Consider the following 13409-nt stretch of genomic DNA (forward strand, 5'->3'; position numbering starts at 1 on the left):
TCGTTGAATTTAAGCGCCATATTTAGAGACATCTTATATATCAATTACAATGTGAGGGATGTTGATGCATCTACGCAATAATGTACTGGCAACTTTACTTTAAAGGGAATGGCCATCGATACCGCGAAACTGACCAATGCTCTGTCAATATTTCCATTAATATTGCCCGTTGGATAAATTTGTTAAAACTCCGATCTATTGGCCCTTAAGGCCGTATTACTTCTTCACGATATACAGCGTGAGTCGCGATCGTTAGTTGTGATTACACTCTAAATCAGCCCAGAGTGAGGTTTTTTAAGAAAACACTCTGTATATTAGTAAGTGCGCCGAAAGGCAATTAAAGCCTTTAAAATGATGTATCGTGTTCCCATGCGTAAACCATAAATGCAGTTTTGCAAGTGGTCTTTACACGTTGAATTATTTGGGCATTTTTGTCGAAGGTGGCCATATCAAATTCTATTTAAAAATAAGGTCATATATGCAAAAAAGGGAAATCCCAGACTATTCTCGCTTACCCTATATATTAGATTGGACACAAATTATCAAAGTTTACTTAGAATTTTGTTTCAACTGCTAAATATTTCAGCAATAAAATGATTCCGGATACGTGTTTGCTTATTTTCATCGAAGGTATATTCCCTTAAATTTGGGACGTATGTTTGCGAAACACCCTGTATAGCGGATAATTAACTATTCTCCGTGGTTCTCCCTTTTAGTTAGTTTTACTGGATTTCCAGTACTACTATAATGGACCAACAAGTTTTCATTGGAAATATGATTAATCCTGCTGCATTCGCTAATAATACAAAGTAAAATTATGTTTTTATTGGAAATTGGTAATTGAAGTAAATGCGAAAAATGTGTGTTTTTAAAAGTAAGTACGTTTGGCAATTGGAAGATTTCAGTGTTTCACTTTCATCACCGAATTCCGAGAGATAGTGTACGTTCATTGCCATGGAATGTAGTTTAGAATTAAATCAAATTTCAGCGGTGTTTATTTCACGCATCGCATAATATTCTAAAGATGGCTGATCTCTAGGCAAACCGCTCTATCATCCCTTGTTGCCAATTCTTAACGTCTATTTTGGTATAACTTGAGGTGGACAAACCAAACCGACCAAATGCTTGGTTATGTTGCATTTTTGTTATTATTTTGTAATTTAGCCAGTTTGGTTAATTTATTTTTTTAAAAACATTTAAAGGTAAATAAATACAAAGAACTTTATCAGATTGATAGAACAATAAGGCAAACATGAAATATTTTCTAGGTCAAGCATGTCCACTCTGGGGTCAGCAATTGAGTCACTTACTGCTGCATTAAAGTGCAACATTATACCCAACCAGGAATATCTCCTCCAAGGGTCTGTCTTGGATCAGTATGTAGAAGTATTGCTACACCGCTTACGCGGCTTATGTGACAATGTGGATAGTGGTCCTGAGAGTTTCCATGACCATGAACTCTGTTACTCTCTTCGAGCCAATAATGCCAACACGCCCATGGTATTACCATTAAGAGTTAGACGATCTTTAGAAAAGGCAGACGCCCCTTTTCAACTGAGATATGTGGGGCAACAAGAACTGGGAGACAAGAACCGACCAACTGTAGTGAGATCATGTATTGATATGGCTTGCAGTGCTACAATTATTGATTTCCTAACAGAATTAGGTAAAGACCACCATATAGCTTAAATGTATCATATGAACTCACCCTTAAATATACATATTGCTAATAAATTATGGTTAAGGGTTCATGAGATATAAGAAAGTTTTCCAAATTTTTGTTACAAACTGTATATTTTTTGTTATTATTTTTTAGGTTGTCGACTAGATTTTGAATATATTGCTAGGGGATACATGTTTAGAAAAGGCCGAATGAAGGTGACTGTGTCAAAGATATTTAAAATGAACCCCATGTCCAATAAACCAGAAGGCATTGAAGCCATTTCTCAAAGTTATTTAGTAGAGTTATCTGTTCAAGCTCCTTCTGGGCAAGATGCTATCGCTGAAGACATGAGAATTTTCGCTGAACAATTAAGGCCATTAGTTCAATTAGAAAAAATTGATTACAAAAGGTTAGGAAATATGATGTAAACTGGTATTTTTGGAAGTGCCCCCATTTGTTGAATTGATTTTGAGCTAGGAGGAGAAATATCAAGTTTACTTTTAATTAAGCATTTGTAATATATATTTTAATATACAATATATAATCAATTAAATTATTTTCATAAAGCGGTTTTTTACTGATAATTTCAATATTGAACATTGATTCCCAGCTTTGAAGCTTAACAATATAGCATAAATATACACAACGCTCACTCAAAGCAATGAAGATAAATTTTTTGGCATTTAAGAAATAAAAATTACCGCGTTCGTCTTAAACCACAACATGCAGCATTTTTAATCGTTATTAATCGTAGATTAATAATCATATAAAGTCTTTATAAAATCTGGAATATTAAATTCATCTCAATATTACGGATCTTTGCAAAGCCAATTCCTTCAGGACTAGGATTCAATAAACTGAACACGCTACTGTGTCATAATAAATGCAAATTTGGTTAAATGGGGAAAAATCTGCATATTCAAGAAAGCAGTTTCATGGCAGGAACAAACAGAAAATCACTTTTGGTTTTTAAATTACTAAAAAAAATAAATTTCATGTTCCAATTGATTTTTTTTTAGAAAATAAATTATTTTATAAATCTATTTACATGGTGAAACTAGTGCCTTTAATGCACAATTCTTCTGCCATTTAACCAGCCTTGTATCTATTACCTTTTATGAGACCCCCGTATAGGACATACTGATTTTGGATACACTGTATGTTATACCGCTACATTTTGCAGAGCATTGCAAAACGCCAAAATAGATACTAATATGATTCTGTATCTCAGAAACTAAATGAAATGTTGCAACTCTGTTTGGATAGGGTCATAAAGCATCTCGAAATTATTCATTTGAGCTATTTTTAAGGTAATTGCTCCACATTGTATGATACACGGCTTGTCTTAAATATACAGTATGTCCAAGACAATTATATACCGCCTTAATTATCATATTTCCAGGAATTAGAATTACTGATATTCAAATACATAAACTATTTCATGTCGCATATCGATCGGTCTTTACGGTACGACCTATGAGCTGTACCTTGGCGATAAGCGAGTTGTACATTTTTTACGTGTTTTGAAGCGATATTACTTCTTAAATGATTCATTCTAGTGTCACCGTGTCGACGAATAGGATGGTCGTAATACTCAATGAACTAATAATCAGAATAATTAGATTTTAAAGGCGTGTAGCATTGGTCACTAGTGTAGCTGACATTTAGCAACCGAACTTGAGTGTCATTTAACTGATATTTAATACCTGAGAAGGCGTGTTGCATCACTAACATTTCATAAGTGACAGTGGGTGGTGTGTTACTTTGATTTAGTGAATAAAAGTGAGTGTGGCCAAAAACTTTTTTCCTTCTGTAATTACGTTTCTACTCAGAGGATGGGGTGATAGAAGTAGAAGATCGGGGTAAGATGACTTTGTGCCTTAAATCAAAAGGGGAGATTCTAATTGTTTCTTTTTGTTACTTACAGGTAAGTTTTGGCAGATCAATGAAAACGATGTAATTAGAAAGACACCATTGAAACGCGGTGGGGGTAGAAAATCAGTAAGACGATTTTGTGGTTTAAATTAAAAAAGGGTGTTCTGATTTTTTCCGGAGTTTACAGGTAAATGTAGCACCTTAACATATCCAATTTTTCTTCAAATGAAACCGCCAATTCGCCAGAAAACGTCATTTAACGAAAAATGCAAATTTATAAATGTTTAATTCTCAGTCATAGTCGCCAACCATCGAAAAAAGGTCACCCTGTATAAGACCACAAAAAATTTTATGTAGATTTTTTTATTATTAGAATTCGCCAGAGCCATTTATATAAATAGAAAAATTTTGCGTCTCAAAAATTTGCATTTGTACGTGAATTTAACGGTCAATGGGGGTCTCCATATTGCAAATTCACCACGGTCACGTTAGATTCCTTTTTTTGCGTCACTGCAAACGCACTTACGCAGTTTAACGAACTATTGAACATTACTCCATGAAATTAATACTCGCATCTGCACAGAAATGGACATTAATGCCCAATAAAAAAAATATATATTTTTTGCAATATTTACCCGAAATAGTAGAAAACTTGAGTAATTAGTTTCTTTTGGGCACATCAGTCTTGATTATTTTTTTATCTTCTGGACTGTCAGACGAAGTCACCTGATGAATATTTATCTTGTGTATTCGTGTTCTACAACTGAGGTAAGTCCAAAATGAAAATAACACGTCACTGCCGTGACATTTTAAATCTTTTACTCCATGTTATCCACGTAACTGGCAACAATGAATAGTACTATTATAATTGAATAAAACCAGCCATTATTCACAACTGAGCTGTATGCCCTCCTAAGTGTACAATAGCAATTTTATTCACTTGTGATATTACATCAGGTTTTATCTTACAGTAGCAATATTCATAGGTACCTCGAAACACATTTGAATGCGACAGATCTTAATAAGTAAACATGAATGCGTATTCTTTAGGGATTTTCTTTAGGATCCCGTGAAGATAAACTCATTTGAAACATGATTACCTGTCTCAATATGCAACTGCAAGATAAAATAATAAATACATTTTTTAAACGAGTATCACATACTAATTACTGCTACATAAATAAATAAGAATTATATCTATGTCTGATGATTTTAGGAAGAGATCAAAACATAAAGCATGACTAGGTTAAAATATACACATAGCTATATGCTTCTAGCTTGGATTTTTTAGCGTTTACGTGAAAATAGGGACAATGAATCAATGCACGCAATCATTGCAATGAATGCGAGCAAATTTGCTTTGTAGCCACTCCATCAATTGCAATAAAGAAGGAATATTGACAAGAAGGCCAACACAAATACTTATTCTGATGAGTAAGAGGTTGTTTCCGCCTGGCGCCTTCTCAACTTCTTTTATTACCTATTTCATCTTCCTTCCCTACTTCTGCGTAAACACTAAAAATCCCAAACCTAAGCTATTTTTCATAGAAAATAAATCTTCTATTACCTATACACCATTAAAAAGTTTGTTCTTATAAATCACAAAACTCGCGTAGTTATTAGTACTTATCAACGGTATACTTAATATTACTTAAGTCATTAGGAGAAAAATTAGTTCATAACAAAACAGTTTAAAACAGACCAGAGATAACCAAGTTATAAATAAACGCATTATAGGGCTAGGGCATGTAACATTATTTACATTGCATCATAAGAATATCGATCTGAAACGAATGGCTATATCGCTTTTTTTAATACTTACTAAACTAACTGGCCAGAAAAAGTAGGAAAAATAACCAGTGATTGTACATTTATGAGAACAGAGATATTCAATTTTCAGTCGAGGACTTCTAGAAAATTAAATTCAGTTCCTTTGGGGTTCAATCAACATTTCCGATAAAAATTGATAATCTTAAAGTGCTCTAATGATCACATGCCTGTGCTCTATATCAATAAAAACAAAACTGAAAGCTCCCACTTCTGACCCTTAAGTCAAGTGATTGTGATCAAACTTATTAGTTCTTATGATCTTTGCAGCTACTTTAAGAACTAAAAAAAGAGTATACAGGGTGTCTTACAGAAATGGTACTAGCATGGTATATATTCCGTTTTTTATTTTAGCGAAATGGTTATTTTCCTAACGAGAGCAGAAAAACGCATTCTGCAACAATTAGGAAAAATATCTTTTCTATGAACATATCGTGGCTTTATATAATAAACCGATGTCAATCACTTTAAGGTGAGCAATGAGAGAAAGTGAATGCTACTCATGCGAGAAGATGGCCATTGATTCTTGTTCCTACGCTAGTGCCGAAAAGAGCTACTTTCCGAGAGAAATGAGTTCAGAATTGCGGTTTGCAGCTTACGAATATTTCGAAAAAGCCTTTATTCTTCAAGCCACAGATATGCAAGTGAAATAATGACCTCGTCCCCAGCGTACCGACATTTTCTCAAAACACTCTGTATAACTACATTAATACAGGTGGTCCAAGATATTAATTTTTAGCATAGAAATATCATAAACGGTAGTAAATACTGCAGTTAACTTTGGACACTGTGTTTTTATCTGAATCCATAATTTAATTTTTAAGAGAGCTTGATGAGTTTTAAAGCGAGATCAACAACAAAAAATCACTTACATTAAAAAATCAAAACAACTAGTTACACAATATTAACAATACATTAAAATTATAACTGTTCAGGAATGTTCAAGGACTAGGATGGTAAAGTGGAATGTGTTGTTTATATTTAAATTACCTTCCCTAGCACCGTAGGTTCATCTTTGAGGAAAGTACTGGATCGTTGCATTGTGGGTTGTGGTGTTGGAGGTACAGTCTGTTTGACTAGAAATGAACACCCAAATATTAAATAATACATACACCAATGTTTAAATTAAAATAAAAGGAGGTATAATGTATTAAATATGTACATGTCACATGACGTTACATCTACTTGGCAACCTTTGCATTTAAACCGCTTTTTCATCAATAAAATCAATGTTCAAGGAAAGTGTAACTTATAGGCTTTTTACGTCTAAACGCACTAAATTGACTTTCCTATTAAGAGCTTACCTTCCTGATTTCTTACTGTCTTTGGTGATTGAGGTTTAGGTCCAGTTTTTAATGGTGACGGACTGCGAATGGTAGCTTTTACTGGCGAAGTTACCTTGCTATCGAATTTTCTCGGAGAACTCGTCCGACTATCAGTTTTCAAAGGCGAATTACTACGGCTATCGGTTTTCCTGTAAAACCAGTGACTTATCAATGAAAATGGACCGAAAATATAATTATATTTCACGTCACAGCATTTTTGCTAGAACTGCATGATAATGAATATAGTATATGTGCTGAACGACTTTTCCAAATACAGATTGAATATTATTTCTTTTATCTTTTAAACTATTAGTTTCCCAGCAACTTAACAGTTCCAATATCGCCCGCACCTCTAGATTTTTTTACGTATGCTCGCATACAGTTTTTCCAAACTGAGAGTAGGTATAAAAATAGATATTTTAAAACAAATAATGCTTATTCTACCTCTGCGAATAGCTACTGGCGACGTCTTTCTTGCCCAAACTAGAATTTCTCGATACAGCAGTTGATTTCTTTTTTAAATCGCCGGTTGTTCTACGAGTATTGTTGCTGCTGCTGGTGTAAACGTTAGACGAACTCGGTCTTGAATTATTAGGGACCGATGTTGCTGATCGAATACTTCCTCCTGATGATGGTCTGAAAATAGATTTAAATATAGTCTCAGTAAATAACAAACCTATAACGTAACATCATATTTCCTTTTAATGCATACACGTTGCTATTGATAGTGCCAATGCTATATAACAATATATAAATTATATTTTAATTAATTAACTATACACAGCTTTCATACCGACTATCGTAATATCTTGCTTTGAGGCAGAGATAATGAATTACCTTATATGAGCATTGGCTGCCGTTTTTGGCGGTGGACGAGTTGATAGAGGGACAAATGGTTTTATGTACTTGGGGGCAGAAGCAATAGCCCGCGCTTGACTGGCCGCAGTTGGCTGAGTTAACGTACTTCGTCGGTTAGTACTTGGACTTGGTGGTACCTAAAACAAATTTTATATATAGTAAAATTAGCGCAAGTCTTAAAGAACGATTCTTAAATATCATCAGTCCTATGTGAAACGACTGCAATAGGCCGAAGGGTTAGAGAAAAATTTCCTAACTGGGAGTATATTTTAATTTGTTGAACGTTTTTTTTACAATAGCAATAACGTTGTCGTTGCAATTGTCTAGAATGTAACAATGTACGTATACGCACACTTTTTTATATTCGTTACCCACACCTACCTGAGGTGCCTTAGCGGCTAACAACAAACTTCTCCTCAAAGACGGGCTGCCACCAGGCATTCGTACTTGGTTCAGGCCCGGACTTGAATTCCTAGACGAGTCCGAGGAGGAAACCAAAGAGCTCTGGGTGGAAGTTTTTACTTTTACCGGAGACTTTTTGTTCCTTAATGGAGTGGCTCGTGGCAACCGACTTTGAGGTTCCATGGAAGGTGTAAGTTCCTTTATCCTCGTTCTAAAAATTACGATTACAGTAAGGTTTTGTTGAATTGTACGAATTTGCCTCTAGCGTCTTCTTGTGCAGAAATCAATATGAATAAAAAGACCAGACGGAGCTGTTGACTGATTTTAATTTTTGAGAAACTGTAAAAGCAATTATATTAAAAATCAAATTAATCAACTCAACTGCACAGGGCACCCCAATCTCTAAACGATATGCTATACATAGGCGCAGCTCACCTTAACACAGTGTCCAAGCGTAACCACGCATTGCTTCGAATTAGTCGGTCCGCCTGATTTACCAGACACTGTTCTAACTGAACCTTTATTTTGTTCAATAAATCCGCAAAAGGGCGACTCCAATGTGCCTCCAGCATTTTGCAGCACCGCGGATAACTTCTGCAAGCCTGGTCGACCCCTAAATTTTTAGCAGCATTTAACATTTTGTCCTCGATTTCGCACACCCCGAAACCCAGACCCACGTCTAAAGCGGCAAAGGAAGAAGATCCGAGCACGCCAGCGTAATGCTGTCTACCATGAAAAAAGATGAAAATTTAAAATTATATTTTACTTATGTGCTTATTTGCTTGGTGTTAATTTGACTTTAATCAATATTTATTTCACCTGTTTGCCAAATAATGTCAAACAGAGTGAAACGTTCATATGAACGCTTTGTGAACTGTTTTATTCAATATTTCTTACCTAATATATAAGTGACAGGCATCCGACAATTGGAATACTAACTGATTAATTGGTTCCGCCCAACGCATCTGGGGAAGAGTCGCCAATACTTTATCACAGGCAGTCATTATATCTAAAACCTGTCCAAAAAGTGGATATGTAAAAATTAGACCCCTTAGTTGAAAATTATGATATTTCTCCGCCATTAGTGCTTTAAAATGTTCATCCAACCAATTTAACATCAGAAATCGTAAAATAATATTTATGCAAGTGACACCCTTGTTTGAATTGTTCTTTCAAGATCATTTTATTGATTTAAATGAAAATTGCATAGTAATAAAAATGGATATATGGGGTTATCGAAAGTACCTTCTCCGGACTCATATGAACCACGTGCTGCTGGTAGCATTTCTCCCTTAATTCACGAGGTAAACTGGCAAACGCTCTACTGGGCCACACCCTTACGAAGTGTTCGGTTACCCATTGAAGACATCTTTGATACAAGTCATCAAGTCCGTAAGCGGCCGATAAAGGAAGAACTTCTAGTACACCAGTGCAGCAACCTGTATTTTAAAAAAAGAATATGTTGGTTTAAAATTACTACTAAATGAAATCCTACGCGTTGTAACTCAGTTTAATGCGAAAAAAATTTTGTCACGTAAAAAAACATAACTTTTTGTCGCTGCAAGAAAAATACAATTAGTTACAGGATCGTATCACATATTTTTTTAAAAGTAGTTAACATGCATAAATCCCTACTTTTTAAACAAATAACATCATAAGTCCTTGTGGTGTAACTTGCTTAAGGGTTAACCTACATACCTGCACAAGGCTTATGAAAACTGTGGCAATGCCTCAGTTTCAACGCATGTTCGACAACTTCTTTTAATCCTTCTAGACCCAACATGTCCGCCAAGGAAGCCAACTCCACTAGACTTATGGAATCAGGTACATGGGCAGCACCACTGTAAATATGGCATAGCGCGAAATACACTGCTTCATACGAAAAACCCTAAAAGAAGTAAAAAATTATAAACGAAGCAATATTGTTGTCCAGGACACTTAAACGCACATTTTCTTTGTATTTTTATGATTGTCCTGTAATTATGTAGAGATAAACTGCATTGCCTTACCTGCAGTGAAATTATATTTCCCGACTTTTCCAACCAATTACCGCTAAGTAATGCGGCAAAATACTGGCAACGTGAAGCTAAAATGCACTTATGAGCTTTGAGTTTATGCCCATCCACTTCTACAACCACATCCGGGCTGATTTCTTCAAGGAACATTCGCAGTAGGTCCGTTCCTAAACGGCGTACTGCTTTCTTTGGTTGAGAAATGCTGTGAAAAAACGAGTAATTGAAGATTTTCTTCAAGACCAATTCATTGATTGTGCGAATAAAAATTATTATTGATAATCAATAATTAACTTACCTAGAACTAGAAATGGCACTGTCGGAATCATAATTAATATCAGTAGTTACTGGCTCTGGCTCTATGGGATGTGGAGCACTTCTGTAACATGCTGAATGTGACATCAAAAATGGACTTTCCACCCAGTGACTTTCAGGAATTGACCTGCTCATTCGAGGGGTAAAGTTAACATCAACCCTAGGTTTTTGACATTCTAGATCTGATAATTTCACAAATTGAGGAGCAGTCTAAAAAAAAATACCTATAAAACTGCAGATTACCAAAAGCATAAATATATTTACTAATATCCCTAATAACTATTCAACTCCTTGTTCGTGCCAAACTTACCATTTCTTGGTCATTTTCTTTCATCTTGCTTACTTCCACACAATCCTGATGACCATCATTGTTAAGAAAACTTTTAGAGACTCCAGGAGAGGAAATATTTGCTTCACTCATTTTGCTATCCTGAATACTGGAACATTCATTGTTTTGATGAATATTTTCCCGTTCAATTAAATTAATTTTTGAAAAAATCACAGACTTATCCAACCCTTCATCGTCACAACTTTCTAAGACAGAAGGCTCCCCTAAAGGCTCATCTTCACTTTTCTCCACAATGTTTCTTTCACTGAATTCATCACTGGATGATTTTGAAGATATAGAAAGATTCTTCACTAGAGAAGCACTTAAAACAGCAATGTTGGATATGTCATTATGACTGAAATTTGTTCTAGTAGCTTGATGTTCACTTTGGAGACTTGAACCAGCCATACCTCCTGAATTCAATGAATTCACAGAGCCCAAACTGGAAGAAAGACTATCGCTTCCATTGCACTTTGATAAAAGATTGAGTTTTGGCTTTGGTTTTTTGTAAGACATATAAGATGAACTCAACTTGACAGGCTTATCCTTCTTAGGACCTTCAAAATCAATAACCATGGAAAAGATGTTTTTCTTTGTGGAAGTAGAAGGGAGTGCTTTGGGGGTATCAGGTACTTGACTCAAATCCACATAAAAACCTAGAGGAGATTTGTTTGTTGAAATTTGCTCTGTGGGGTTTGTAGAATCTAACTGAACTATAGAGTTGTATGGAGTGCTTGTGTCATTAAAGTTACAAGCTGAGTTCAATCGATCTCCCTCTATAGAGCCTGACATCTGCATCATAGAGAACTGTGGTATTGAAGACTGAAAAATAAGCGCGCCTTGCCGTCTTTCATCATTTCTTCTCTGGTCAGCCTCAACTTCATCGGAGAGAGAGGCTGCATCAATGAAACATCCACTCAAAAGTTGTTGATTGTGCAATTGCTTTTCCTCTTTTGTACGAGAACTTCGTCGCTCTTCATCACTTCCGAGACCAGAATCCATGTCACTGTTTAAGCATCTTCTACTCATCACTTTCAATTTTTACTTTCAGTTGTCCAATACTTATGACCTACTTTCTCTATTACTGTGTAAATGGATATTGTTGAGGGCAACTACAAAATAGTCATTTTCAACTGGATAGAGCCCCAGAAGTTGAAATGTAGTCCAGATTTTAGGTGCTTCATTGGCAAGCCATGCAATGAGCATGTATTTCATAAAAAGACTGGAGGTCTTTCAATTTCATATAGGGACTATGTAGGGGGAGAAAATTTATTCATGTTCTATATCAGAAAATACCTGAAACGACAGAGGAGATTCAAATAGAGTCTATTTTTCAGTAGAACTTACTTCTTGAGAAAATCACGATTAGAAAATTTAAAATTTCATAAGAGAACCGGTTCACTGCTGAACTTCAGTTGCTTCGTGGCTTAGTGACTTCACGTAATCTAAAGTTCTGCAGGTTTAAAATAATTAAGATCTTCGGCGGGAAGAGATTGGGATAATTTACGATTTTATTCTTAATTTCAATTAAATAACTTATAATTTTTGGAAAATATCCTTGATTTTGGTGTTACTGCCACTAATCATTTGCACTTATTTTCTTCACAGTTTGTTTACTTGTCATACTAATCTGTCATTTGTCATCTAGACATGTGATATGGTGAATCTAATTCGACGCAAAATTGGCATTTTGACAATGCTGTTAAGTAAGGTTAGGTTAAGTTTTTGAATTTGAATGCAATGGCGACGTGAACATCCAAGAGAATTAAAAATATAGTTACATACACATAACATTTATAAATACAAAATAATAATTATTACTTTATACGTAAATATTTCGTTAGAATGTTATAAATGATATAAAAAATGAAGCTGATTACGCATAATATGCTGACGTCGAAGAGCATTCGAAACGTGAACGTTGGGTATCCTTTAATAATTAAAGTAAGTTATAGTACAAAATCAAGTATATTGTACTAATTCATTATCATTAAAGCCATTTCTGTTCTTATGATCCAATTTTGATGATAAATCAATATAGTTTTAATGCCCTATTGCACACAAGTCAAGTTCAAACTTTCCTCAACCTACATTAATAAATTGGCACCACAACACTTAAATATACCATAAAAAACTTTCAAAATGCGAAATATATGGGCCAAATATGTTCACAAGTTTGACATAGTATAATGTGAGACATGTCCAAGTTTTATGTCTTATGTTAAATTGAGTGTTTTGTGCCAAATCACTTCGGAGTTATTATACCTCAGTGCCTTGACCATGGCATACATTTCAGTCATTATTCATAACAGTGAAGGAAGCTTTACATGTTCCTCAATGATTTTTCATTTCATTATCTAGTGTTTGCCTTGACACTATATACACTAAGATTGCTTTATTTCAGGCAATAGACATAAAATTAGTAGATATCAGTTTCAATATGGAGTTCATGTCCAAGCTAATCCCAAAAATAGATTGGTCTGTGTTGTATGAAGCAGTTGATAGTTTGGGCCACTCCAAAGATTTACCCAAAGAAGCACCAGACAATTATGAGAACAATGAAGATTTTTTAAAAAAGGCTCATCATGCTTTACTGGAAATTGATGTCATTCAAGGAGATCTAGTTTGCCCAGAGACTGGTAGGAAATTTCCAATTAGTAATGGAATACCCAACATGCTTTTAAATGAGGATGAAATCTGACATGTGCTCGTTATGGATGTTACAGTTATTTGGTATTATATATTACTATGGTCTTAATTGTTGCTCATTATTAGACACATTGTTAGTGCACCCAATTCAGTAC

At 34.9% G+C, this 13409-nt stretch overlaps 4 protein-coding genes across 4 annotated transcripts in view; 3 read left to right on the top strand and 1 right to left on the bottom strand.

The window, feature by feature from the left end:
• The first annotated feature begins 1091 nt into the window (after positions 1 to 1091).
• Positions 1092 to 2229, top strand: MED18 (mediator complex subunit 18). The gene is made up of 3 exons (XM_066285414.1): positions 1092 to 1202; positions 1269 to 1666; positions 1817 to 2229. The coding sequence occupies exons 2-3, from the start codon at positions 1276 to 1278 to the stop codon at positions 2089 to 2091; spliced, it is 666 nt and encodes a 221-aa protein (XP_066141511.1). The 5' UTR covers positions 1092 to 1202; positions 1269 to 1275; the 3' UTR covers positions 2092 to 2229.
• Positions 2230 to 3506: 1277 nt separating this feature from the next.
• Positions 3507 to 13409, top strand: part of Ldh (Lactate dehydrogenase) — a 52462-nt gene continuing 42559 nt past the window's right edge. The window contains exon 1 of the mRNA XM_066285970.1: positions 3507 to 3525. The gene's annotated coding sequence lies outside the window, so the exon portion shown is untranslated. The remainder of the gene's footprint in view (positions 3526 to 13409) is intronic.
• LOC136341223 (uncharacterized) lies at positions 4341 to 12224 on the bottom strand. Its single transcript, XM_066285963.1, has 13 exons — positions 11953 to 12224; positions 10588 to 11901; positions 10261 to 10487; positions 9960 to 10167; positions 9649 to 9838; positions 9196 to 9389; positions 8848 to 8966; positions 8386 to 8676; positions 7930 to 8161; positions 7528 to 7685; positions 7135 to 7326; positions 6670 to 6839; positions 4341 to 6441 (listed from the first exon to the last, which is right to left on the bottom strand). Exons 2-13 carry the CDS (start codon positions 11632 to 11634, stop codon positions 6347 to 6349), a joined length of 3123 nt encoding a protein of 1040 aa, XP_066142060.1. The 5' UTR covers positions 11635 to 11901; positions 11953 to 12224; the 3' UTR covers positions 4341 to 6346.
• Trmt112 (tRNA methyltransferase subunit 11-2) lies at positions 12309 to 13363 on the top strand. The gene is made up of 2 exons (XM_066285971.1): positions 12309 to 12549; positions 13010 to 13363. The coding sequence occupies exons 1-2, from the start codon at positions 12472 to 12474 to the stop codon at positions 13304 to 13306; spliced, it is 375 nt and encodes a 124-aa protein (XP_066142068.1). The 5' UTR covers positions 12309 to 12471; the 3' UTR covers positions 13307 to 13363.

Source organism: Euwallacea fornicatus, chromosome 9 (genome assembly GCF_040115645.1).
Source record: "Euwallacea fornicatus isolate EFF26 chromosome 9, ASM4011564v1, whole genome shotgun sequence".
Taxonomy (NCBI): domain Eukaryota; kingdom Metazoa; phylum Arthropoda; class Insecta; order Coleoptera; family Curculionidae; genus Euwallacea; species Euwallacea fornicatus.